Source organism: Dipteris shenzhenensis, chromosome 5, assembly GCF_047967505.1.
Source record: "Dipteris shenzhenensis isolate YYH24624 ecotype China chromosome 5, Dip_SZ_1.0, whole genome shotgun sequence".
NCBI classification, from domain to species: Eukaryota; Viridiplantae; Streptophyta; class Polypodiopsida; order Gleicheniales; family Dipteridaceae; genus Dipteris; species Dipteris shenzhenensis.
The window spans coordinates 14,307,210-14,334,911 of NC_141600.1; the positions used below are offsets into that span (position 1 = coordinate 14,307,210).

The 27,702-nt window shown below is 41.6% G+C and overlaps 1 protein-coding gene across 1 annotated transcript; it reads right to left on the bottom strand.

Annotated features, from left to right (window-relative positions):
• Window positions 1–3,759: 3,759 nt before the first annotated feature.
• Window positions 3,760–27,702, bottom strand: LOC147901658 (chromatin remodeling protein EBS-like). Its single transcript, XM_087374493.1, has 5 exons — window positions 27,358–27,702; window positions 26,885–27,227; window positions 26,715–26,783; window positions 11,214–11,355; window positions 3,760–4,298 (listed from the first exon to the last, which is right to left on the bottom strand). Exons 1-5 carry the CDS (start codon window positions 27,428–27,430, stop codon window positions 4,272–4,274), a joined length of 654 nt encoding a protein of 217 aa, XP_087230619.1. The 5' UTR covers window positions 27,431–27,702; the 3' UTR covers window positions 3,760–4,271.

A 27,702-nucleotide genomic window follows, 5' to 3' on the forward strand; every position in this document is an offset into this window, starting at 1 on the left:
TTATTCGGCACCACCTCACGTGTGGACCCTCTGCAGAACATAACACCAGAGAGCGGAGAAGATACCATGGCCCTGATGAACCCAGGCATGCGGGACTTGCCTTCGACCCCCAGGCCTCCAGCTCACCATGCTAAAACTCCATAAAGTGGCAGGTGCTTGGACTAGACCTTTCATCTATTATCCCACATTGTTGCTCCTTCTTTGCACCTATCCTACTATGAATCTCTAGTATTCCTCTTAATTTCTTCTAGTGCTCTAAAAGGTCTACTACTCATGATCTAAATTGTTGCTCCTCTCAATATCTTCTACTCCTACTCTAAAGGTTACTCTTGATCTAAAAATTTTCTACTCCTAATTTAAACCTCTTCTCAATTTGCTCTAAACATCTACTACTATACTGATCTAAACTTGTACTACTCTTGATCTAAATGTCTACACCTCCTTGCTCTATAACTACATCTCTTGTACACCAAGGTGTAATACAATAGGAGCATCACTCAAATCTTGGTAGAACGAAGATAGCAGGATTTTCATTTCCCAATAGTAGTTGCTCTGGAATCATGGAATGAAATAGAGGAAATAGAGGGATTTCCTCCACCATTAAGTAGGTTCTCGTGAAAACAATGTCATAGAGGAAATCAAAACAGAATCCCAGTGCTTTTCCCCAGCTAGCAACAATGTGAAGAGACATAAGATGGAGTAAGAATACAAGCAACAATGAGAAGTATAAATGTATACCTAGAGAAGCTATCTCACCCTTATCAGAAGGACTACAAAACATACAAATGAAAAGAGCTTATTAAACACACAAACAAAAAGAGAGTTCAATCATAATTAATTATTTTTTTCACATTATTTAAATTCTAGACCTTGTAAACGAGGAAACAAAAATCTCCTTTTACCATCCAATGAAGTTCTTCCATTTTCATGAAGCAACAAAAGAAAAATGGAGATGTGAAGATTGTCAGGCTATATGGGGTGATAACCTAAGTGATGTTTGGATAGAAATTGAGTTTGTATCTATTGTTTATGGATCTAGAATCTTTTTACGATAAATAACTATAAATTCTATTGGGCCTGATCTCAAGGAAGTGGGAGCAGTCTTGGGAAGGTTCAAGCATGCAAGCATTAAGGAGAGCAATGGGTTGGGTGGCCTCTTGTCTAAGAGAAGTAGCCAATGGTCATTCTCCTCATTAATGCCTATGTGCCACCTCAGCATGGCATTGGCCCACTAAAGGGAACAATCCCATTAGTCTACCTCAAATTCCTCCCTAATCCCTAAAGATCTAGAAACGCTGATTTGGGCTCAATTGGGGCCCTTTTGGGACACCAAATTTCCCCTGATGAGTGAAACTAGTGGCTATAATCAAGGAAACAAGGGACAAATTTAACCTCAGACAAATGCAAACGAAGGGATTTGCAGGTGCTAGAGATGGAAACTCTCTTCAAATATGCTACAAAAATTGAGGAGTGGGTAGAGTATTAAAGGAGGGAATTTAAAATTAAGGGGGAAATAAGTTAAATTTTAAAAAATCACAAAGTGAGTTGAAAATACTCTCCAATACAACATAAGGTTAGATTCGCCCTTCACAAGAAAATTCTATGCATGTGACTGTGAGAAAGAGGAGTGGGTGGACATGGAAGTCAAATTTAGGGAAGACATGCAATAAAATTAAGAAAATCATGATAAAGAACCCTCCCCAAATTTCCAAACGCATAAGCTTAAAGCTTGTCTTTTATAAGGAATCTTCATCATTCATATAACTAAAGACTAAGAACCATAAACCACAATTCTTGATTACAAAAGTGATCCAATTTTCCTTGAATTGATGTATGTTCCTTGACTTATTCATATACCTTGTCAAGCATTCTATGACATAAAATATGATGTGAGCATGGTGCAAATTATCGCAATAAAAAATAGATAAGAATGTCTAAATGATTAGTACATCATCTAAGAAGGAATAGGGGAAGATCTAGATAAAAAACCTCCCTTCCTTGTAGCTTTTAGGATGTTATGCTAGCAAACTTAAAGTGAAGGGGGCAATAGATTCAAATGCTTATGGATACTTGTGCCAATGTACAGAGACAAACAGTGGGGCCCCATCGCACCCAATTCACGTGCTAATTTATTGTTTGGGGAGGGGGCGGGGTAATATACAAAACACCATGGTGGTGGGGATTTGAGGGGAAAATGATTTCCAATATTGATGGGTTATTGATCCCACATCCCCATTTCCCAATAGTATTCCCCTTACACATCCCATACTATCAGTTTTCACTAAAATAGCCCTATGGGGCAAGTCAATATAGTTCCATTGGACTTAAACCTCTTGGAGCTACTACTCCTCCCTATACACCCCCTACTACCCTCTCTCAACACCCCCTCCCTACTTCACCACACCTCCTTCAACCCCCTCCCCTCCTCCCTAGCCCCGCCCCCTACCCCCTCTTCCCTCAACCCCTACACTCGCCCCTACCCTTGCCTCCCTTAGCCTTATCCTCACCCCTAGCCTCGTCCCTCCCCATCTCCTTTAGCCCCTCTCCCCGCCCTCCTACCCCCACCCCTAGCCTCGCCCCTCCCCACCTCCTTCAACCCCTCTCCCTGCCTCCCTTCCCCTGCTCCTTTCCCCGTCCCTACCTCCCTTCCCCCGCCCCTTCCTCGCCCCTCCTCCCCGTCTCCTCAGGCCCCCCCACCTCCTTTTCTGCCTCTTTCTCCTCCCTACCCTGCCCTTTCCTCTCCTCTTGCCCGCCTCTTTCTTTGCCCCTCTCCTTCTCATCCCCTCCCCCTCCCCCCCCCTCTTTTCTTTCTTGATTTTCTCTTCTACACTCCCTCCTCACCCTTTCTATTTGCAGCAGATGTGACGGACGGATTCCCCCATTGAGGGGTTTGTTTCCGCCATTAGGTCGGGTAAGATGTTCCATGCTACTTCCTCCCATAAATGAGGATGGTTAGTTGGAACATACAAGGAATTGGTGGCATCCCTCATCGCCAGTGCAGACAGTTAATCTGGAATCAGCTTCATCCAAGTATTACTGGTGGCTCCATTGATGTCTTATTCATTCAAGAGCACAAGATGGATGCTAGAGATTGCGGCATTGTGCAAAGCCAGGTAAATTACTTTCAGGCCACACTTTATGGTCACCTCCTTTGGGCACCAGGGGAGGTACTTGCATCTCAGTTTTGGACTCTTTTCTCCCCTTGGTTGTTGGACACAGTTTTATCCTTCCCTCTAGAGCATAGTGGATTCTTTTTTTGATTGGGGGACGTAAGGTTGAATTGATCCGCTATGAAGGCTTCTATGGAGACCGGCATTCCTTGTGTAGTCCGTGGGCCCATTCTAGAAAGCTGGTTAGAACACGCTCCACCAAATTATGAATGGATTGCATTATAATAATCAAGCAATGGAACCTCCTCCAAAAACACATTAAAAAATTGCTCAACCATGAATATGATCACCTTCAGAAGTTCTCAATGTTTCAAATATCTCAATTCCAAACAAATGCCTCTTACTAGACTCATGAGAGAAGCACATTTGCATCATGCTTCTACTTTGACCAGAGTACAAGATTTTATTAATCAAGGCAAATGCATTTTAAAAAAAGTGCTTTTCTTTGAATCTGAAATAAGAAGTGTTAAAATTTGTAGTGATTAAGCAAACAAGGAAAACGCACTCATCCTGCAGCAAATTACAGAGAAGTTACACCTGCAAGAAAAGTGTGAACCACGTCTTCCGCTACAAGCAGCTCACCATTTAGAAAGCACCGGTTCCTATCCCACACCCGTGTGAACACTGCATTGTGAAGCATGCAAAACCATGAATAGGACCTGCTAATAAAATAGACACAACATCTCTGCACTACTTGAAAATTTAACATGATAAAGGGTGTTAGTGCTAAGCTCTTCCTCATTATATTACATATGAACACATCGACTATACATAATAGGGTTCAGATTTCCATCTCTTTGCCCACACATGGATCTAGACTGGATCTTCCGTGAACCTTAGCACCAGATCAACAGTCCACTGCATCTTTTAGCGCACAGAACCCACCCTGATATATGCAGGATTCTATCCCACAAGTATCTTCTCTCCAACTTTAAACACCTTAACTATTTCAGGTGCAATGAAGCACCTTGCATGATCAAAACCTTGAGAGAGCAAGTTTAAGGAGGCCAGGCAACTTTCTTCTCCTCAATGACGCACATTCTAACAATACACTGCATTTCGTCTGCAAAATGCACACATAAGTCCAAAGTCCGTCTTTGGTCACTTTCTTCGGCGCTTTGGTTCCACCTGTTGAAGAGAAACAAAGTGATGGAAAACCAAAAAAACCTTAAAATTTGACAAAATTGAAGGCAACCAACGTGTAAATTGTTTTTCTTTGAAATCCTTATAAGCAATAAATTGACAGCAATAATATATTAAAATTTTAAACCAATCCATGTAGCAAATCCCTATAAGGTTCACTCTTCCCTCTGATTCGAACACCATCCATACACTTCTCCCAAACTCAGACCATCCGTTCAGGCCTCAAGGTTTTCCTCATAATATTGCCTCGCCCACCAACATGAGATGGCAAGCCATCAACTCCTACAACCTAGTGCTTGGATTCCATGTTCATCTATCCCCTGTTTCTCTTAAGAGGAAAATATGGTTAATGTGTGTTTGAAGTCCGTGTGTGCTACCTTCAATGGATGGTCAGTTTTCTTTGAGGGTTAGTCACTCATGTCACATATACACCCTTGAATTGCGCAAACCCACACCCTTTTAAGACAATCTTGAAGACCCTAAATTCCTTGTGGCAAACCTTAGCATTCATCAGTGTCCCCATATTTACAGAGATTGTCCTCAAATGACCCGTGACCCAACAGATGAAATGAAATAGCTTCAACAGTCGACTGGGCAGTATGGCCATCAGGTCTCTGTGTTCATTGTCAGAAGATTCTGCTCTTGCTCCCTCTACTTTGGCATCAGGTCTAGATCCCTTGTGTGCTACCTTCACTAAATGGTCAGTTTTCTTTGAGGCTTAGTCACTCATGTCAAAAAAACTTAAATGTACACCCTTGAAAATTTGGCAAACTCACATCACCCTTTTAAGACAGTCTTAAAGACCCTAAATTCCTTCTAGCAAACCTTAGCATTCCTCAATGTCCTCATATTGACAGAGATTGTCCTCAAATGACCCATGACCCCATACATGAAATGAAATAGCTTCAACAGTAGACTGGGCAGTATGGCCCGCATCAGGTCTCTGTGTTGGACAACCCACTACTTTGGCATCCAGGGCCTCGTCATAACTACTTGTCTCACTATGACATGATATCGAGGACAACCACCACCTTATATCTCATCTAAAAAAGCATGCACCACTAGAACAACAATAATTTATGTATCAAATCCAGGAAAGTCTCTTCCATGTCTTCCACAATCTAGTGCTGCTGTGTTGTCTCCACCTCACTGGCCCATCTTGTTCGATGGTCTTACATACTTGTTTCATGGCACACACAAGTGTACGTAGATCTGCAGGCATTTCTTCTGATGTCCTTTTTCAAGCAGAATTCATTAATTTAAGAAACGAAACAAGGAGAATGGATACAAGCGAGCAGCCAATATTGGATCTACATCTAATGAAAGACTAAGCTGACGTAACCCCTGCTTTAAAGAGAGTCTTACCCAAGAAAGAAACATCAAGGATCCATATTGAACACATGTAAATCTTAGTCATTGAGCTTGAGGAGCAGGAAAAACTCAAGTTTTGAACACCTTGGAAGCAAGAGACAGGCAGTTATACCCACCATAATTGTACACATTCATAAGCTTACTAGGGGGCTTTGTAGTGAGCTGGCATGAATTCTAAAAATGATAAACCAAGGGATATGCATATTCCCAAGATGCATGAAAAGTTCATTGACCAAGAGACCATCGGAACGATCAGCAAAAGCAACACCTGATTCCAAATCAATTCAAGCCTTTGTGCCAAAAGTAAAAAGCCGAAAACTAGATCTTATCCATAAAGGCGCTGTGTTAACCAGCTACATATAAAGAAGAAACACCATGGAGAAGCCTGAAAGAGGTCGAAGCCAAAGCAAAAGATCAATCGGAAGAGAAGGAAATCTGAAAGAAAGTATCCTAGAAGAAGTATATATACCTTTGTAAGACTAGAATAAGTCCAATCATACAAATTTAGATTTTTTGTTGTTCTAAAGATCAAAAATCTACAGTTGCAACCTGAGAGGCACAAACACTTTTCTTAGTTGAAGACAGAGGCAAAGTAATTGCTAAGCACTTAGAAGGATGTCATGAAGTAGGAATGACACTACACCAAATTGATTCTCACTAGAGACGAAGGCAAAACCATGGCATTAGATTAAGGAAAAGAAAAAATGAAAGTTAAATTTTTCGAAGGGTCTATGAGAATGAAGAAAACCAAATACAATAATGAAGCCACTAAAGCAGGCATCCACTCCCAAGGCTGATGTACAATAGGAGAAGAAGAGGCAGATAAGTACACTGAGATGTCTCTACGGGAGGGCACAAATGGACTAGCATAATTGTCAACATGAGCGCCATGGAAAATGGGGGATCCCTGCAGGGGCCACCAAGTTATCTAAACCTTTGTACATTGTGTGAGGACCTTATAGGAGGGTCGGCAAGATCACCTCCCAATCACAGAACCGGTATAAAAGATCACCCTCCAAGCCTAAAGTTAGCCAAGCAACCTGTTGCACCCATGACCACAACCCCGTCCCATACCCCATGTGTTTGGCCAACCTTGGCATAGACTTGCTCAAGGTCCCAATATCACAAGGAGTCCATCCCAAGGATCCTCAAATAATCCCATGGCTCATATATATACCTTACCCAGAGTGTCCTTACCTTAAGAGCACTAGTACACTGGGTATACTCCTTTTCAACTTTTGGACCTAACGCCATCATTAATGCCAACTCATGCTATGACCTTGAGGCCATAAAATTTCTCCCACCACATCAAATAACAACCTATAGCAGGAAGTTTCGGGCTAGGAGATCTAGAACTTTCGGACAGGAAGTTGCCGCTACATAGATGCGACACGGGTAATGCACGTAAAGTTTGCAAGCTTAATAAAGCATTGTACGGGCTGAAACAAGCCCCATGTGCATGCTACTCCAAGAGTGATGCCTTTCTGACCAGCAAGGGACTTCATAACAGTCCAACAGAAATTACCCTATACATCAAGAAGGATAGAGGGGATATTTTAGTCATCATTCTTTATGTAGATGACATGCTGCTCACAGGGTCACATGAAGCAAAAATTGCAGATTTCAAAGCTGAATTGAAAGCTACATTTGACATGTCAGATTTGGGCACGCTACATTTTTATTTGGGGATCCAGTCTATACAAGAGATATGTGACATTATTATGTCTCAATCCAAGTATGTGCAAAAGCTATTGGATCAGTTCAACATGCAAGATTGCAAGCCTATAGCCACTCCCATGGAGCTAGGGCTGAAGCTTACTATGTATGATGCAGATGAATCAGTAGATGCCACACTCTACAGCCAGGCTGTAGGATGCCTCATTTATTTGTGCAATACACGGCCCGATATTCAGTTTGCAGTATCACAAGTGAGCAGATATATGCACAGCCCAAAGACAGCACATTGGCACGCTATAAAATGCATCTTCTATTACTTGCAAGGCACAAGGTCTTGTGGCTTGATGTTTCCCAGGGGGGTGACTTGCATATGCATGCTTACAGTGACTCAGATTGGGCTGGAGATTATGACACTAGGCAGTCCACAAGTGGTAATTGTTTCTTTTTGGGACATGCTTGCATTTATTGGCCAAGTAGGAAACAATTTGCTATGGCTACTTCCTCACGTGAAGCTGAGTACAGAGCAACTTTCACAGTAACAGCTGAATGTGTGTGGCTACGCCGCTTATTTGTTGATCTTCATCTATCATTGGAGAGTCCTTCTCCAATTCTCACTGATAGTCAGAGTGCTATAGCAGTTGCAAAGAATCATGTGTTTCATGCTCGCACGAAGCACATTGAGGTTCATTATCATTATGTCAGAGAGAAGTTGCATGCAAGGGAGATCAATATGATCTATGTCTCCACACATGACAATGTTACAGACATCTTCACCAAAGCACTTCCACGTGAGAAGTTTGAGGCATTTCATAGTGCCCTGAACTTATCTCCTTTTGGTGATTGATCCTTTCCTTGTACATCATCACATTGGCACTGCAGGGGGTGTTGGAATTATCGCCATAATTCATGGCAGGGACCAATGCATGACCAATAAGTGGGTTAGGGGCACTTTTCCCTCATTAGAGGTTTTTCCCCCTAACCACAGTTAGGACCCTAACTACAATTAGCAATTAGGATAAGGTTTTGTCACTAAGACAAAACCTTAGGATTGTATCTTGTTTTCCTTATCTCTTTCAATACATTCATGTGGTTTGCTCTCTTGCTCTCATCTCCATTTCCTTCAATTCTCTCTCTACAGCAGCAATTTCTCTCTCTACAGTTCAGGCTTCTCTCTCTGCAGGATTCTTCCCCTCTCTTCACCTCTAGAGCAGCGGCAGCACCCCTTTCTCTTCCCTCTTCCTCGGAGAAGTATCAGCACTCTCTCTCCAAACCATTACTCCATAAAGGTCTCTCTCTCTCTAGCCTACATCACCTTTCTGAGTTTCTCTCTCCAGCCCCAAGATCTCATCCATCCAAGCAAGAGGGGCTGCAATTGCACCAAGGGCTCCATAGCCAAGGGGGAACAAGTGGAAGGGGAGTTTGAATCTGAGAATTGTTGACTTGCAATACATTTTTTCCGTTGAAATTCCCTCTTTTTCTAGAGATCTAGTGGATGCAACTAACGTGGGATGAAACTGTGATTATGCAGGCATCTTCCTTGCAGATTGAGGTGCCCCGGGAGTCCAATCCTCACTAGTTCCCATTTTTTAGTCATTCCTTGTATATAGCTCAACTTGAGCATTCTTGTCCTGCAATTATGTCTATGTCCTCTCTCTCAAGAGTTTGATTCCAAGTTTGTAAGGTGCTCTGCACCCTGGTCTTGTATCTCCCTTTGAGCGATAAAAAGAGCCTAGATAAAGGGGGATGGGGGTGGATGGGGGGGGCGTCTCAATCTCAGTGCAAGTTCAAAAACTTCTGCAAATGCAAAATTGTATTTTTCTCTTTGTTATTACTTTTTATTGAGCAAACTATGAAATTCTGCAAATTCTCATTCATGCAATCTCCATTCCAACATGCTTCTATGAGCATCTTGAAAAAGTAAGCAAGACAAATCGCAAATTCCTTTGGTCCAAGTCGTTAAAAAGCACAGAGCGGTTGGACGGTCCCCAGGTGGCTCATCCAGCCTCTCAATCACAAAAACGCAATGTGAATTTGCTTGATATGCATGAGTACATATATTCATTGCAACCAGAGATTGCAGATCTCAAAATATATGTCTGCAGAAAATGAAGAACAAAATGGAGCAAACAAATACAACTAGACAAGAAGGGGTCTATGAAGTGGTCCAAGTGTGCATTTCCTTCCTATCACCTCAATTGATGTGAGGGAGTCAATACATAGGTTACTAAAATCCAAGGAGAAATAGTAGATGCAGTGCAGTTCATGAGAGAATGATTCAAGGTAACTCACACTGACTTGGAACTGAACATACCTAAGAAAACACAGACAAAGAGAAAAAGACAGTCGATGTCAGGATGGGGGGCCTCTCAATGGATGACTAGCACAATGAAGGCTGCTTCCACATGCATTAGTAGGGAGTTATATAGTTAACATGGAGCTCTACTCAAATATCCAGCTGATGAGATCGATGAGCATGCCATCATCACATTTGAGTTGAATACGAGACGGGAAAAAGAGTTTCTCAAACAAGCAAATAAATTGAAAGGCATAAAGATTTGGATATGAAATGATATTACTCAAGCTCATGCACAAATTCATGTAGCCAGAGAAAGTCAAAGAAGCCAAAAAAAGTGGGGGACTGGACTATTTGCCATAAACCCCCGTCAGTTCGGAGCACAAGGACTGAGAAGCCTGGCCACACACAAGAAGAGATGGTGTATGTCTACAATAAGAGTGAAGCAAACCCTATATTGCACCCAAGACATCCGGAAGAGCTAGATATGGAAGGGCGGAGCATGTATATTTCGAGCATTCGACCATGATTGGAGACCATCCACAGATCCATCTATGCATCGAGCCACGAGCACGGCCATGGACTAGTTGAGCACAAATAGCAATCATCAATGAGATTTTTAGTTTTTTGTTCTACCACACCATCTGATTACTACATGATAGGATTTTGTTAGACCATCAGCGATGTACCAAGCACCTCTAGTTCCTCCATAGAGGGGTGGGTAATCTTTTTTTTATATTGGTGTTGTCTCATATGTCATTTTCACCTCTTGTGGATGTTGATACATCTCTCTCTTTTTCTCCTCACTTTCTTGTCTTCCACAAGGTCTCCTTATCTCATGTTAGCACCCTGAAGTCTCAATGGAGCATACAGCCTCTTGGCCTCTAGTACCACATCAAAGCCCTAGAGAAGGGAGGATTAGGTGTCCCTTCCCCCAACCTGTAGTCTAAGAGGCTAAGAAGAAATGAGATCACCAAATTTCAGGCTGTCATCAAGAATCTTAAAGAAAATGAAATCACAGCCACAAGAAAAGCATTATATTTCTGGGAAGTGATTAAAAATCAAGCAACTGGTCTGTTTTTATATTTTAAGACAGCAAGGAGCATTTATGAGAACTTCACTTCCAAATATAAAACTTTAAGCCAGTTATAGCAGTTTGGCAATAATAGTAAAAAAATTTCATTTTCGAGCTATAAGGCCCTACTTCATTATAATGAATGTGCTTGATCTGCTTCACCATTCCAGCCATATAGATACAAGATCTGCGCTATCCACTTTACAGAAAGCGTAAGACACTATTGCTACTTTGAGGAAAAACTCCCAATTCTAGACAGAGTCCCATTTACATTGGTCTCTTTCTAAATCTTCCTTACTTAAATCCACTGGCTGGCTCACCTAGACCCTTTTAAACTAAAAAGAATACAGGAAAGTTATTTTATCATTTTCCTTGATAGAAAGTAAAGAGAGAACAAAATAGTTTATTTAAAGTACAGAAATGGTGGAGATGCTAATATACATTATAAGAAGGATTTCGCTAACAGTGAAATCACTCTACACACCTCTGATTCAGGGGAAGACATATCTCTTCCATTAATCAGCATCTTTTTATCTCCATCAGCTTCACTTTCACAATCAGTGCAATAGAAATGCTCCAAGTTCCTTACTTGCTCTGGGCTAAGATTCACACACAATGGATGAAACCTGAAAAGTGGAACATGTTACGTCATTAAATAAGGTATGCAGAGTATTAGCAACAAGTAATCACAAAAATCAGTTAGTGGCCCCAACCAAGGAAAAGGTAAAGGAAGACACATCTATTTATTTGACTGACATAGCAGCCTGACAGTATTGACTGATTTGATTTATGCATGCTTTCTGCAACACCTTGACATTCTGGCTTCATACTCTTGTGAAATTAATTTGAAAGGAAATTTCCTTCGGCTGGAGCTTATTTAATATATAATGCTTCCAGAAGGAAACATATTGCATGAATTTACAGGAAGATACATCAACATAAAAAAGGTTCCAAGGGAATGAAACCATGTACACTTGATACCCTCAGGTTCTTGCTCACATGAACCTAGTATATTCAGGAGAAAGGTATCCCAATACTAGAAGTGTGCAAACCTGCATTGGGTTGATCAACTGTGTGATCCTAAGGTCCTGTACGACTGACCTTTAAGTCATCCAACTGAATGACGGTAAGGGTGACATGGCAAGGACACGTGGTAAGACTAGGACCAAGTGTCCTTCCAGCCGCCACCAATCATAGAAAATTTGCACAACCCTCCAAATGGAAAATCAAAGTTTCCCAGGTCCATAAAAACCTAGCTCACATGCCAGCTTAAGGGATCCAAATCTACTTTCCCACCTCATTTTTGGGGGAGGAGCCAATCTCCAGAAAGGGCTATAAAAGGCAGCATAGCCCTTGCATTCGTTTGCGATCCCCTTTGCCTTGAAGTGCCATTCTTTTCTACGGAAATAAGTTGGCATTAATGATAATGACAGAGTGAGCGAGAATAGGGACCCACACATGATTTTAGGCTAGGAGATACCGATCTATGCATGGAATAGACAAAGAGAGCCATATCATTTGCAACCTCTGCTTACCCTTGGTGAGACTACTAGGCCCATCCCTATCAACCATGACCCCTGTGTGACATCAAGTACCTAGTCTTAGCCATAAAATAGGAAAGTAAGGGTGCCAAAGGACAGTCCTGGTGAGCCGAGAGCACGGTAGAGAAAGGCTCGCATGTGCATGCGTGCGTCCGTGCGTGCGTGAGATGAGAAGCTAGCGCATAATTGCTCGAGTGCATGGTTCTAATGCCTCTAATTACAACAATCTAAGAAGCCATGTTTTCTAATAGTGCCCTCCAAAAAGGCCCAATCAATCGTATCATAGGCCATCTCAAAACCAAAAGAAACAAGTAGAGATAAAGAGAAGCTGGCGTATAATTGCTCGAGTGCATGGTTCTAATGCCTCTAATTACAGCAATCTGAGAAGCCATGTTTTCTAATAGTGCCCTCCAAAAAGGCCCAATCAATCGTATCATAGGCCATCTCAAAACCAAAAGAAACAAGTAGAGATCTAAGCATGAAGAGGAAACCAACTCCAAAGAAAGATTTCTGAAACTACTACACTCTTTTAGCACTACTACACTTATTTTATTTTTTGTATGAAGTCTCTAAAAAGGCCCCTCTATTGAACGACAAGCTAGAGCATAGACACTCAAGAAATCAATTCTACGCTTCCCAACTCTAAAGCCAACTCAAATTGCTCCACCACCAATCAGCTCTCCCAGGTCCAAGACCTCACATGCAAGAAATATATTGAGAAAGGCACACACTAGTACTACTACTATTAGCCAATGTCGGAATCAACATGGAAGGGCCTCGGCCTGAAAGATGTCAACCACATCAAGAGATATCCGCTAGAAAAAGCATATACTTTGAAAACATCAAAATGTCGATCATGTTGCCTACCAAGGCTCATCACTACTCTTACTAAAGAGTTAGCCTCTATGCATGCCTATTAGACATAGAAACCCCGCACATCTAAGCTTATCATGGTCCAACTCATGAAGAGGCTTGGGGGGGGGGGGGTCGAAAAGCACATTTCAAAATATCCAAACCCTCTTTCTCTCTACTAGGTTAGGAGAAAGGCATATCGTAACCCTTACGAAAAAAGAATTATCTTCTATGCATGCCTATTAGACATGAACATAGGAACCACACACATTTGAGCTTATCATGAACAGGCTTGGAGAGCTTATATAGCATTCTTTAGTATATCTAATTATGTCCTACACTGTTGCTCTAAGCCACCTTCTTTCTCACTCAAGGAGCAGTTGCATGCCTTAGTTAGGAAAGACTATCTCTTCATCTGCTTGGTTAGACCTTTTGTCAATACATGTTAACTTAAATACCAGAGGACTCTTGTTGAATATTGTATGAGACATGATTGGAAGTTGAACAACATTTGAATGGCTTATTGTCTTCAATTAACACAACACACAATCTTGCATCCTATTGGATTCATTTTGTCATACACTATATGTGCGTCATGGCACTAATGTTAATGAGTCTTTAGAGTCACCTAGGATCAATGAGAGCCTGCCTTGAAGATTTGGTCCCTGTATTCTTTTCACCACTTGTATGCATGGCATGATTTGCCAATATTCTCCCCCCTAGTTAGCTCTTGTTATCATAACTTGTTAATTTTTTCTACTACTTTGATATTGCATTTTCATAGGTTGCTTAAATCATCTTCATCAAGCTTCAAAACATATAGATTTGACATTGGTAACAATAGGTCTTGGCAGTACTTGTTTAGAATAACCATAAATCACTAAAATCCAAAATGGAATCAAGCTAGAAACAAAACAGAAATTATAACAGTACCTTCAAATTCCATACGAGACAAACATTGAAAGATAGTAGAAGATAATGCCAAAAAGAAATCCAAAAACCAGCAAATCAATGTAGATACTTACAAGATCTGGAAAAGGTGGTGATATTTGCAGGACAAAGATTGCTAGATGATGTCAACACTGAGAATATACAGCAAGAAAGCATACATGTACCAAGTGTGGGTAGCACATTTAGGGCAATTTCAGCTAACAAGACTGGATCGGAGTGCATAGGTGATGTCTAGACAAAACCATGATGCTCTTGAATGAAACTGCAATTCAGCTTATAGGGCTGTTGTGGCTGCTCCAAGTGTAACAAGAAGAGCAAGAGGTGAGATGGTGATGAGAACAAGTGGTAGGGAGTAAAATGAAGCCAGAAGGCCAATCGCAATTCTTTTGGAATGTGAATGTGTGTTTTGGAATGTGTATGTGCGTGCGTGCGTGCTTGCGTGCTTGCGTGTGTGTGTCTCTCTCCTCCATTGCCAAAACAGTTGTCCTCAATTGACAACCCATACGGAGTTACTCACCTGTAAAGCTTCCTCATAGAGCTGAATGAGATGAAAATACTGACCAATCCAATTAGTATCTAGGGCTGACATATCAATAAATACTTATGCTCATAGCATCTAACATAAATACAAGAGTTCTTATGCCTAAAACTATACTCAAGAAGAACAAAATCATCCTCATCCTCAATATCAAGATGGTCTTTATCAATAGCTATAGATGGTAATGGGCCCTCATAACACTTTAAAAGACAATATAATGAATGCTTACATGCCATAAAAGATGTAAACAAAAAGAAACATCATTAATTTCTTGTAAAATCTAGAATGGATCAAAATTTCACAAGGCATGTTTCACACGCAGAACTTGATTTCCAAAGTTGGATTTCATCTTGTAAAATCTAGAATGGATCAAAATCTCACAAGACATGTTTCACAAGCAAAACTTGATTTCCAAAGTTGTATTTCAGCCTTACTTTATTGAATTGTAATGAAACCCAATCTCCTTCCTTAAATGCTATTGCTTATTAGCAAAATTGCTCTCGTATTCGTGAGCCTGAATATATGCTTTTGCACACTCATATATTGATTTTTTGTCCTCCTCAATGAGCGGATTAGCAACAAATACATCACTGATAAAGGTAAAGGCTTTATGCATCATGCGATCATCGGCATAGAATTAGAAAATCAGATGACTTTTGCAAATGAAGCCTTGGTGTCTGTGGAAATATTTATCATGTTTTTATGTTATGACCTGTTGCTAGGAAAGTATAGGGGATAGAAAAAAAAGTCACCAGTATCACTTGCAGTTGTGATGTCTATTTGGAGTGTTCTTATTAGAGCTCATGTTCTTTGGAATATCTGGCTACCACACATAATTTCCAATTTAATGATGCCGTTTCTAATCCTTACTTTAGAGTGGATTAACAAGAAATGAGGCTTCTCGATGCAAACCTAAAGAATCAGCATTCCAAGCTCCAATTACTCATGGTTACTTCCCAGAAGCTGATCTTGGACATGGCTTGTGCCAAACTATAATGTCTCGATCGACTTGATGGATTGCTCTCTCTTTGGGTCATTATCCTTTGCAACCTCTATCCCTTGGGTAATAATTTTGGTCAACAATTCTAGCCTCATTATTCCATTGCCTTTGAATTCTTTTTGCAAGAAATGAAGTGCCCTTGCTTACAAAATTTACTCAATAATAAATTCCACAGTAATATGCTTCCAAGGTGTCTCTGGTACTCTTAAAGGTTGAAGTAACCCAAGTTGGATCATCATGATGAGCTACTGATATGGCATGAACTTGTGACCTTTGAGATAAAACATTGGCAACCACATTCTCTTTCCTAGGAGTATGCTGTATCTGAAAATTAAATGCACCTAAAAGTTAGCAAAGTAGCAAACACTCTCGCCATTGGTTTGCATCGATAAATCAGCACCTAGTAGATAGTATCTCCTAGAAGTTCCTTTTCAAAATTCAATTTAGTCTTTTTCAGCCTTCTGCTCTGAAAACAGCCACTACTTCTTGCAAAAGGTTTTAAGTTACGTCTATGACTGGATTAACTAGGATAGAGGCTTACCAAAGCCTAGGCCAAACTGACCTAGGATTTAAGATTAGATCTAAGGATAGAGTGTGGTCTAACTCAAGGTTAGGAATCACTAAAGGCATGGCATGGCTGAAATATACTTAGCAGAGCATGGCCACAAAGTAAAGTAAAGTTACTTTAGGCATGTGTGCTAAAGTATAGGCGAGGGTTCATTATCAGGGGCCCGAGGAGAGCGCTTCTCCGCACGTACACCTGCTGGCCTGGGAGCAACAACTAGAGGAAAGGCATGTGGTATGGGACACATGTCTGGACTTCGAGGCTGGCTAGCTCTTTGCGGTGGTCTAGACCTCTAGCTCGAGCATGCCCGATGTATTGAGTCTACGGCTATGAGGTGAGCTGCTAGCTACAACCTTTATGAGTTGTTTACGGGTGCATCCCATGGTTTGATTGGACCTTGGATCGAAGTTGCACCTTACCATGATCTAGGGCTTACCAAACTTGTATAGGGGATGTTTCATTTGATATCAGAACCGTGGTTTTGCTTGGTTTTTTTTCATTGTACTTGAGTTCCATGGTTTTCCTTGGTGATATGGCTGTGCAAGATAAAATTCAAAATATTTGGAATTTAGTTTTTTATTATTTTGGCTGTATTTGCAAAGTTTGTACACTTTGCACGGGGAGATGAAGGTAGAGAAATGCGCAATGAGAGAATTCACAGCAAGAAGAGGGAGAATTGTCCGATGACAATTGTAGGAAAGGAAGGTGGATTGCCAAAAGAGGCTGTGTTGCAAGTTGTAGGCTGATGCTGCGCCTAGCAGGAAGATTCCTGCTGCGCAGGCCTGCAGGTTACAGACTGCAAGGCAGCTCGGCTGGCAGCCAGTGCTGTGAATTACAGAAGAGAGGCTGCAAGGTAGCTGAAAAGGGGCTGCTGGGCAGCTCGCCTTGTGGCCTGGATGCTTTTGGGCTGTTCGTGGATCTTTAGAGGCTGCATGATTGCTTGCTTGGTGAAAAGTTAAAGTACAACTGTAGACATGCAGTCCTTTTTTGGCAAAGGGAAGGTGCATGTGTGCCATGCACGTACTTTCCGAGGTTGCGTGCCTAGGAAAGTATCTTTAGCAAAGGTAACTGTTAGAATATCTCTACTTTTCACTTTAGTTGTGTGTCATGCAAGTACTTTCTGTGCATGCATGGGTATTTGACATGCAAACTAGAGGTGAACTGCCACATGAGTTCCAAAATTGCCAAGTGGATAAATGCATGCATGCATATAGATGTACTTTCTAAAAGTATCCCACTAGAGCTAAAGTTTTTCCTTTAGCAAACTTTGAGTTAGAAAGGTACTTTTAAAGTTCTAAAAGGAAGGGAAAACTTGTGGCTTGCATGCCACATCTTTTCCATGCAGCCTACACCCTCAAGCAAACCGTGCATGTCCTTTCCTTTTGCAACTCTTTGCACAAGCCCATTCAGCCTCTACTTCAGCCTCCTTCCCACACCCATAAGTCGTCACTACTTCACCAATCGGGCTGCAAATGACTGCTCTTTCTGCCCCAGTAGATCTTTTGCAGACCTGCCTCACTACAAGCGTACCTATCACAAGCATTTACAGCTTTCGTTTGGTAAAAGTCAACCAGTTCTCCTGTGGGGAACTCTGCCTAGTGACCAACCACCTGCCGCCTACCTTGGTCGCTGTTTTAACCTTGATCGCTGGCCTGAAGAGAACAAACAGTATAGTGAGCTGCTGTGTGAAAATTTTAGCATTCTGTCGCTATCATTTGGCCATGAGTTGTTGCTATACAACAGTGGGGCAGCCTCCACTAAGCAATAGTGTTGAGGAGCCACTTATATTCGGAGTAGTTTACATGCACGGTCTGCTGCAAAAAAGGGAGAGGGAGAGTTTGGATAGCTGAGAAGCTGTAAAGTCTGCGCATACTGGACGGCAATCAAGTGGCATAGTTGCCCCTTAGACATCGAGAGTTGTGTGCAACACCTTGAAGGGACAACATTAGCCAGTCCAAACAATAGTGTATTTGGAGGATTGCTTGAAAACGTTGCTCTGCTAGCTACTACAGGTTTCACTAAGTAGCGGGGTTAGTGTTGGGTTTAGTATTTTGTAAATCCTCCTAGTTTTCACTACGTAACTTCCTCCTGGAAGAAGTATTAGATAAACCCCATCCAAAGATTATTTACCTGTACTAACATTTTTCCTTTTTTAGTGGAGAGTGGCACAAGTTTGTATTTACATGCATATCCGGGCCCTTGAATGGAGGAACCAGCCCCCTTCAAGAAAGGAGCAAGGAGGGCCGAGCCTACAATCAGGGAGCTAAAAAAGTGACCTGCTCTAAGGATTATCATTATAGGCTCTCCATTATGTTATTTGCTACCTTGTAATGTCTTCTTCTAAGTTCTTTTGCAATATCTGAATTTATTTCTAAACAGTTTGAAATTTCTTATATTTACAGCATATTTTTGGAAAGACTTTTAAAGTACTTTGTATTCTATGATGATTTTAAGTATATGTTTGTTTCTTTATTTGGTCTAGTCTTGTCTCGATATCCACATCTTGGCCAATCACCCAATGAGAGATTCTTGTGGTACATGACGCAAGAATTGAGGCCGAGAGTGTGAATAATTAAGTCATGATTTGACTAATCAGTCATGAAGTGGCAGGTCATATCAATTTAATGATGGTGACAAGAAAGGTGTGTGGTTGGCTAACAACATGTTCAAGAAATCCAAGGGATGTCATTTCGATGTGTAAACAAGACTAGGACCTTTACCTATTGACATGGCTATGTTGTTATGTCATTCAAGTAAACCTTTGAATCAACTATGTTATCCCGGAGTGAGGATTCACTCAGAAAGAGAACTACTTAAACTCAGTCATCCACTCCTTTGCACTAAGCATAGGACACGAACCCTGAATACTATTGAATTGAGAACTCTTGTAGAATACAAGTAACCTAGACTTCACGAGTATACATTTTTATACGCTATGAAGAGGATTCCTTGGCTGAGGATCCCTTCTAGTAGCAAAGAGGCAACTCTAGTAAGAGTAAACCTTATGTATGATGGACATGAAAGAAGTCGAGTTGCATACTTGACTCATATTCCACCCGTACCTCTTCCTCATGGCCATAGTATTGTGATACAAGTCTAGGATCCCTTATTTTTATCTTTAAGAAAGGGAGAGAGGAGAAAACCTGAAATTACTTTATCTAGCAATAGATTCAATGATCCTGAAAAGGATTTTAGTGGACCTTGATTTGAATTTGGATCCTACAAAGGTCTACACTTGATGATCCAAATTGATCATCTTGAGGGGTGGTGGTATGGCACACTACACATACTATTATAGCTGCAACAAAATTCCTATGTGGTAGGGAATTCATAACCAATACTAATAGGCCTTGACTTTAATAATTAGAATATGGTTCAAACATTAGCATTAGCAAAGCTAATCAATTTGCTAAGAGCTAAGGAAGTTCTAGTTGAGACCTTCAGCTGCTAGATACCTTACAATATCTTGCATTATCTATTGGTGTGTGTGTTTGAAAAGACATACCCAATAGATTGTTGTTACTCAAAGGATATTGGTAAGTGAAGTCACATTTTAAGAAAGTTATATAGTCATCTGCAAGGTGCTTTAAGTTCTTCTATTGTTCCTGCAAGAATTCAGATGGATTCCGAGGGATTACAGTTCAAATACTACCCTACAGATACTATATAGAATCCAAAATCGGAAAGAAGAATTGGTAGACTTCGGCATCACAATGAAAGACTACAACATTGATTCTAATTTTGGGCTGAATCGAAATTAGAATATTCAATTGGATATTGAATGTAACTTACCCAAAGTCTCTTATGAGAATTGAGTAAGGACATGGGAATCAACTTCTGAGTTTACTCAAAAGATTCTAGAGCCGATACTTCTCCATTTACCATGCATGGTAAATGTTTTGATTCCAAAATTCCTTTGAAGGGATATCTCACAGATGCTACCATTTGCAACCAAACGAAGGACTGAGAAGTATAGTCTGAGAGACACTAATTCAACTCTTCTACCTTGATTTATGCCAACATAAATCTATTTTAAGGGGAGGAGAATGTTATGTCCATGGCTGGTGGACTAACCAAGATATAGGCTTGCCAAATCCTAGGCCTGACTAACTTGGGATCTAGGATTGGATCTAAGGTTAGAGCGTGGTCTAAAAAGTTAGGAATAGCCTAGAATTATGACCAGAGCTAGCAAAGGTGAAGTATGGATCCCGTGGAATGAGCTAGCCCGCTAAAGACGTGGCATGGCTGAGCTATACTTGGCCACTAAGTAAAGTTAAGTTACTTTAGGCATGCATGCTAAAGAATAGACTCTCAGCTAAAAGATAGCCACGGCCTAGTGTACAAGTATAGGCCAAGGGCTCATTAAAAGGGATCCGAGGAGAGCGCTCCTCCGAACATAGAACTGTTGGCCTAGGAGTAGCAACTAGAGGAAATGCATGTGGTATGGGATGCATGTCTGGACTCCGAGGCTAGCTGGCTCTCTGTGGTGGTCTAGACCTCTGGTTCAAGAGGTGGCTCGACGTGGGTTGTATTCAGGTGCGTCCCGTGGTTTGACTGGACTCTGTTACGAAGTTGCACCTTACCAGGGGCTGGGGCTTACCAAACCTAAATAGGGGATGTTTCGGTTTATACCACTATAGCCTCCACTAGCATCTACTTGACTCACAAATGGGTTTTGTAAGTCACTAAAACATGAGCCAAATTTAGAGCTTTCTTGTACATTTAAAGTTATCTTCTCTCTATCACCTCATATAAAAGCCTTCTTTGTCTTGTCAAGTCATGCAAAGAAGCTACCTTATTTGCAAAATGATGAATAAACCTCTTGTAAAACGAAAATAACTCTAGAAACGACCTTACTTCATGCACTATCTTCAACACGTCCAATTTTTGGAATCCATCAACATTTCTCTTTTAAAAACTATATGCACCAAAAATCTTAACTCTAGAAGAAAGAATTAACTTTTCTTAGCATTTATAAATAATTGATGTTCCTTCAACAATTCAAACACGATCCTCAACTGTTTCCTATGCTCCTCTCCATCCTCACTGAACATAATGATATCGTCAAAGAATGTGCCAACTAGGTCTTTCCAAGATATAGAGCTCATCATCAGATTGAATATGACTAGATTTGAATATGACTGGAGTATTACTTAACCCAAAAATAACTACTAAGTACTCAGAATGTCCCAATGTCCTTCAAAAATCACTTCTATCAATATCTTGTGAGGCAATCATCTTTTGAGACTTCTCTTCCTTGCTGCCCAGAATGAAGCTTTAGCGGAAAACACGGACTCTCAAACAATCATACAAAGGATTCTCTAAGCTGACCTAAAGGTTATTTTCTAATTATTATCAAGTTTCTTGACTTAAAAAGAAAGTAGCTCTAATATATATCAAAGTCAAGCTATAGCAGATGCATATCAGTAATTAACTTTTTAAACATCAAAATTGATGATATTTTAATTGAAATCGAGTTTTAATATGCATTCATTCAATGCACACACAAGGAATAGGGTATAGAAAGAAAATAAGAAAAGCATCGGCACCCAATGGAATGTGAAAAAGGCATGCTCTCCGACCAAAGGCTAAACCTTAGATAATTTTTTAATTGCAATGAAGCTTGGCTTTCATTACAATGGTAATCTAGATATCCAGATGGAACCAATGTACACAAAAGCACTATCACATATAATCCTTGGAGATATCATGACATCTTCTCAAGTAAGAGTCCAAAAACAGAATAGTCAATAGAAGAGAGGCTGGCGCTCCAGAGCAGTGGGGTGCTATTGGCTTGTGGTCAGATACTAACGGCCAGTTGGCCCACTGGTTAGCTGTCCAGTCAGCGACCAGACTCAAGGGGATGAGGGCAGCCAACCCTCACCTATTTTTAGGGGGCTTGTTTGTATTTAAGGGATTCCCAGGAGCTGATAACGCAGGCTGAGGTAGAAGACAGCATTCCGAAGGACACAGCTTGATCGTGGTACACTAAGGTCTCCTTTTGTATTATTGTGTCTACTCTAGAGGCACATGCTTAGGTGTGTTTTCCAACATGGTATCAAAGCCTAGGGAGGCGAAGTCCTTGGTAAAGCCCAGGTAGCCTACCCATAGGAGTAGTTCTTGCAAATGAAGGTGGAGGCTCTTGCTCAAAGAGAGGAGATTGACTAAAAATTCAGCCTAGAGTGCTTCAAATCAAGTGAAGGCTTGCAATGAGTGAAAAAATAAATATTTGACAAAGATCTTCAAAGAACCCACAAAGGCACCCACAACATCTCGTATGCCTATCCCCAACGTTGGAGAGGCAGGGATGCTAGATGGGAGCAACTACCAAATAGCATTTTGGGAGATTACTAAAGGTGTTGAGACCGAGCTCCAGGACCACAAGGACTTGGCGGGCGGGGTAGTTATGAAGGCAAATCCAAATGAGAGCGAAGATTGGGTGCTCCGAGATGCTGAAGCACAATGATTATCAAAGCGAATGCCGATTCAATTCTTCCATATGTCAATTGGTGGAGACTGTGATGCCTGAAAGATCTTGAGGGATCAAAATCAGCTGTTCACGATGACGCTAGGAGTGGGAGAACCTATCAATGACCGTCTAGTCAAGGTAAAGGTTCTCAAGGATCAACTTGCCACAGTTCGCCGCAACCAATTAGTCATGCTATTCATCAGCTGGCTTCCACGCAGCTTCGATAAGCTTGTGACTATCCTAATGATTGGAGGAAGGTCGAGGCCTCTCACCTTTAAGGAGGTTTGTCCTCTCCTACTCAGAGGAGAAAGCTTGGTGGAAGTTGTAGAACAAAGATGGTGACGGCAAGGCATTTATAACTTCTATTAGTAAGGGTAAAAGCAAATATGGTAAAGAGTAAACAGAACAAGGAGGGAATAGAAACTCTTCAAATAATGAGTACGGAAATGCTATTATTGTGATCAGCCTAGATACCTTGTGCAAGATTGCAAGCAAAAGGCGGCCGATCAGAAAAAGGAGTCCAAGAAGAAAAAATATCAATTCACTTCAGTCAATCTAGTACAAGGAGAATTGTTTTGGAGGCTACACCTAGTAGACCTGAGATAAGTGTCATTGGTCCACGTCCAATGGTGAAAGGATCTAGAGCCTTATGTGAAAGTCATGTTGCTCAAATAATGCTGAGAATGAGGCACCAACTCTTGACGGAATGTGGAGTAGTGGAAATCGCTAGTGAATGACTTCAAGGAGGTACCTAACTTGCTTTAATGGAAAGAAAAGTGACAGACTAGGGTATGCTTTCCCTTTATGTATTATTGTTGATTTCCAAAGCATATTGTGGTCACAATGTTCATGTTGAGGGTGAAAAAAATCCAGACCTAGAGAGGGAGCATTCTCAAGGCAGAAGCAGTCGGAGCTCTCTACTTGTCTTCTAATGGCAACCTGATTGAAGACTTTGTTTCAGTCAGAAAACCAAAAGGTCATAATCAAGTAACCTTGGTGGACTCAGGATTGAAACATGTATGGGGCTCAACGACAAGCATGGTTCCAGAAACATGAGAAGTTCTGGAGGCAACTAGCATGAGACCAATAAGTGGAGATCTAGGTAGGGGGAAAGAGTTCTCCATGAGATGCTTGGTGGGTGTAAGTGCCTCACACAGCAAAGCCGGCTCTCAAAACAAAACAAACAAAATAGACACAGGTCCTTACAATACAGGTTCCAAGGATCGATGTTGTAGTTGCACCTGGAGGATGATCAGGATGAAACAGGCCCAAGATGTTTAGTATCTTGTAGTATTAGACCAATTTTACCTGGATGCTTGGAACTCTAAGGATGCATCTAAGGGGAGCAACTGGATGGACCTCTTGGGCCTAGGTATCTTGATGATTCCGGCATGCTCGCGACTTGGATAGACAATGCCACAGGCGAGTGATGCTGGGATAGTAGCACTATTCACTTTTTCCAGAAAGCTTTCATGGTAGCTGATGGAGTTTCTCTTTGACAAAACAGCTATTGGACCACGGTGTGTCGTTGAGAGGGAAAGGACTTGACACATATAGTGATGGAGGTGAGAGAAGATGAGAGTAGGTTTAGTTTAGGGCATCCAATTAGGCTGGGTCAGTCCAGCAGTTATGGCTGGCATAGGCCCTGGATTAGGGCAGGTCTGCTGGCTGAGAAGATGAGAGTAGGTTTAATTTAGGGCATCCAATTAGGCTAATGAGTCCAGCAGTTATGGCTGGCATAGGCCCTGGAATAGGGCAGGTCTGCTGGCTGTCGCAGGCCCGAGAATGGGCAGGAAATGGCACCCCATTTGTAGGCAACAGCGGCTGCCCTGGTTGGCAGTCCCACAGATGCAGTCAGCACTCCGTGGAGAGATCTGGAATGAGGGTCAATTGGTCCTCTTCTGGTCAGCTGGCAGTCTGTAGACCTGGTCAGCCAGATCTAGGGTGCTCCAGCCCTATTAAACGCAAATCAATTCACTGGGTTTTCATACTTTTTTTTGTTTTACCGTCCAATAGAACCCCCCCCCCAACACCGCGTCTTCCATATTATACAAAATCTGCAAAATTCTTAAGATCTAATTTGAGGTGGTTTATATAGCCTATTATGCCCTTTCTAGGTCTAGCCCAACTAGTCCTGACCACGACTAACTTGGCCTAGTTATGGCCTTCACTACACAGTGGCCCCTTCCAGCAATGAAAAGATGATAATGATGTTCATGAAGATACGAAAAAATTCTTTTTTGACGCCCTGCTATACAAAAATAAGCAAGAAACACTCCTGCTGCTTCAACAAGAAAGAGAATAGACTTCTTTTCTGTAATGGTGCATGGGATGGCCTTGATGGCATGCGAAGCCAGCAAGAGCGAGGAGAAGCTTACTTCATCATTCTGCATTTCACCGGGCAAGGTCAAGGAGAAGGTATATCAGCAGACAGAGCAAACCTCAGCATCCCCAAACGTTTCAGAAAGCTCTGTTCATGCAAAACCGGAGCACGAAGGGGAGAAGTTATCATAGATAGAGCTATACAGAAGCAAATGGTTTCCTGCTTAAATGGCTTCAGATATGTGGTAGACAGTAACATTATTAATATCGATCCATTGTTGGAATGATGTTGTGCTTCTCTCTTCTGCTGGGGTTGTGGTGTCCTTGTCTGGCCTTATCAGTTAAAAGGATTTTGTCTTCAGAGTAACAAAATGCATGTCCCTAGAGAGAGAAAATACACAACATTTTTTGCATTAAGTAGCATGCCATGCCAATTGTAGCTTATGTAAGAACAATATGTGACATTTTCTTTTGCTCAAAGTTCGAGAGGGATTAATAATTCTATGAAGGTCTGCACTGTACTCATGCTGTGACTAATTCAGCAAGATAGAGGCGTGTTCATATTGTCCCCACCTTCTGCTTGACCACCTTCAATGAAGGCTAGATTTACCCAAATGATATGAAATGGTGCATACGCCTCTGACTGTGATATTGCTTTGGCCCTAGAGTGACCAATTAAGAATTGCTGACCAGCACGGGGAAATCTCTGATGCTGTGATCTTGGTCTCTTGCATTGTGGAAATAGATGACATCATCTTACATTTACGACTTTGATTGCTGTTATTGAATGGACTCATGACAAAAGGCCCTCCATCGCACACTTCACCAAATAAGCCCTTTGACTGGATGGCCTTCAAACAGGCTTAGAGTTAGACAAGGAATAAGCATCCAATTTGAGATCCTACAATTTGGAGGCGTAGCCTATCATTTACATGAAATCCCTGTCATGTCTCCATGGTGTTCTTAATTATTTAATAATACAAGTTCAAAAGGGAGGGCAATAATCTCTCTCTCTCTCTCTCTCTCTCTCTCTCTCTCTCTCTCTCTAGCACTCAGCAAGGACCCTAGTGAGCCTTGCCTCAGCCCATAGGGGCTTGTATAAGTTACATTTCTGATTGTACCTTGTTTCATAGGCCCATAAGGCCTCTCTCTATATATATATATATATATATTTTTTTAATTTTTTTCCATTTATTTATTTGTATTATTATATACCATTTTTTATATATCCAGTGTATGGATATAGTTGGTTTAGGCAAACACCAGTTCACATTCACGTGAAATAATATCGAGCGACCACAAAAGTTCCAATGCACGTATATAGACACTTAAGTCTGTATCCTCAGGGGCCTTACTCCTTCCACAAGAAAACGGAATATTTGTCCAGGGCCCAGACGAAAGGAAAATAAGACCGTTGTACTTTGACGATCACGTGATCTTTCTTTCAATGTGATGGTGATGGTGATGGTTTGCGGTTCTTAACAAAGTCCATGCTGAAAGGTTTGTAAATGTGTTGCATGGTGGCATGTAGCAATTGCCAACATAGCCCTAGCATGAATCACGTTTCCTATGCTTAGTTTGAAGTTCCTTGCACAAGGTCAACAAAGCGTATCTAATGACCACCCAAAGGTTTCGTTGAATTTCTTGCACGTCCAATATCAAAACTATCCACAATGGAAGCGCTTCAAGCCTAAGAACACTTCGTGAACTCCATTCAGAATGCTGAGGGGCGTAATGTTATTCTTACCAGTCTTTGCATTCCTCGCACTGCACCATTAAGTCATCGGGGTTGTACGGCATCTCGCATTTGCAATAGCTGCACGACATCACCAATAACTTACGTTCAAACTGCACCAGCTGGGAATACGATTTGTCGAAGAACCGGGAAAAAGCGAATTGGAAACCCCGATTGCTTACACGGCAACTCTGTCTGGAGTAAATGCTCCCGTAGCTGCTTTGTACTCGAATCGCCAAAAGTAATCATCCGAATCCACGTTCTCGAGTTTAGTGTATCCTTTAAAAGTATGTACTGTGCATTTTCCTTCGATGGTATCAGCACTTTGCGAGTCGATGTGGTCCGAGAAGAAAACCTCTTTGGCACCATGGAACTGCCGGCGCCCACCTACAGACTCCTCGGGTCTGTAATACCAACGGACTTGGACTTTGACATTACTTTTGGCGTCGGCCCACATTTTCTCGATGCGAGCGACGTAGGGGGGTTTGTCGGGCTCCTGGTTACGCATGAGGACAGTATCGCCGACTGCGAGGGAGAGTGGTTACGGGGGAGTCAAGCGAGGGGAAGGAGCAACGGGGGAGGAAAGGAAAACACAAACATACACTGAAAACCACACACAAACACACACACAAAAATGAAAAACGACGAAGCTCACCTCGGACGACTTTATGGGTGCCGGGGATGGAGTAGGAGTCGACGGAGCGCTTGGGGGGCTTGGGTTTGGCCATGGAGGTCAGGAGGGGGAGGAAAGGGGGGGCATCGGGGAGGGTGGCAAGGAGGAATGGCGATGGAGGAAGGGGTAGAGATGGAGGAAGGAAAACCCTAATCAAAGAAGAGCAGAAGAAGAAGGCTGGCTATGGCGACAAACCCTGTGTTGCTGCACACACAATAATCTTCTTCTTCTTCTTGTGAGCTTCGTCTTCTTCATCTTCATCTTCATCTTCGTCTTCTTCATCTGCTTCTTCTTCATCTTCGAAGAACTTCTTCTTCTTTGTTTTCA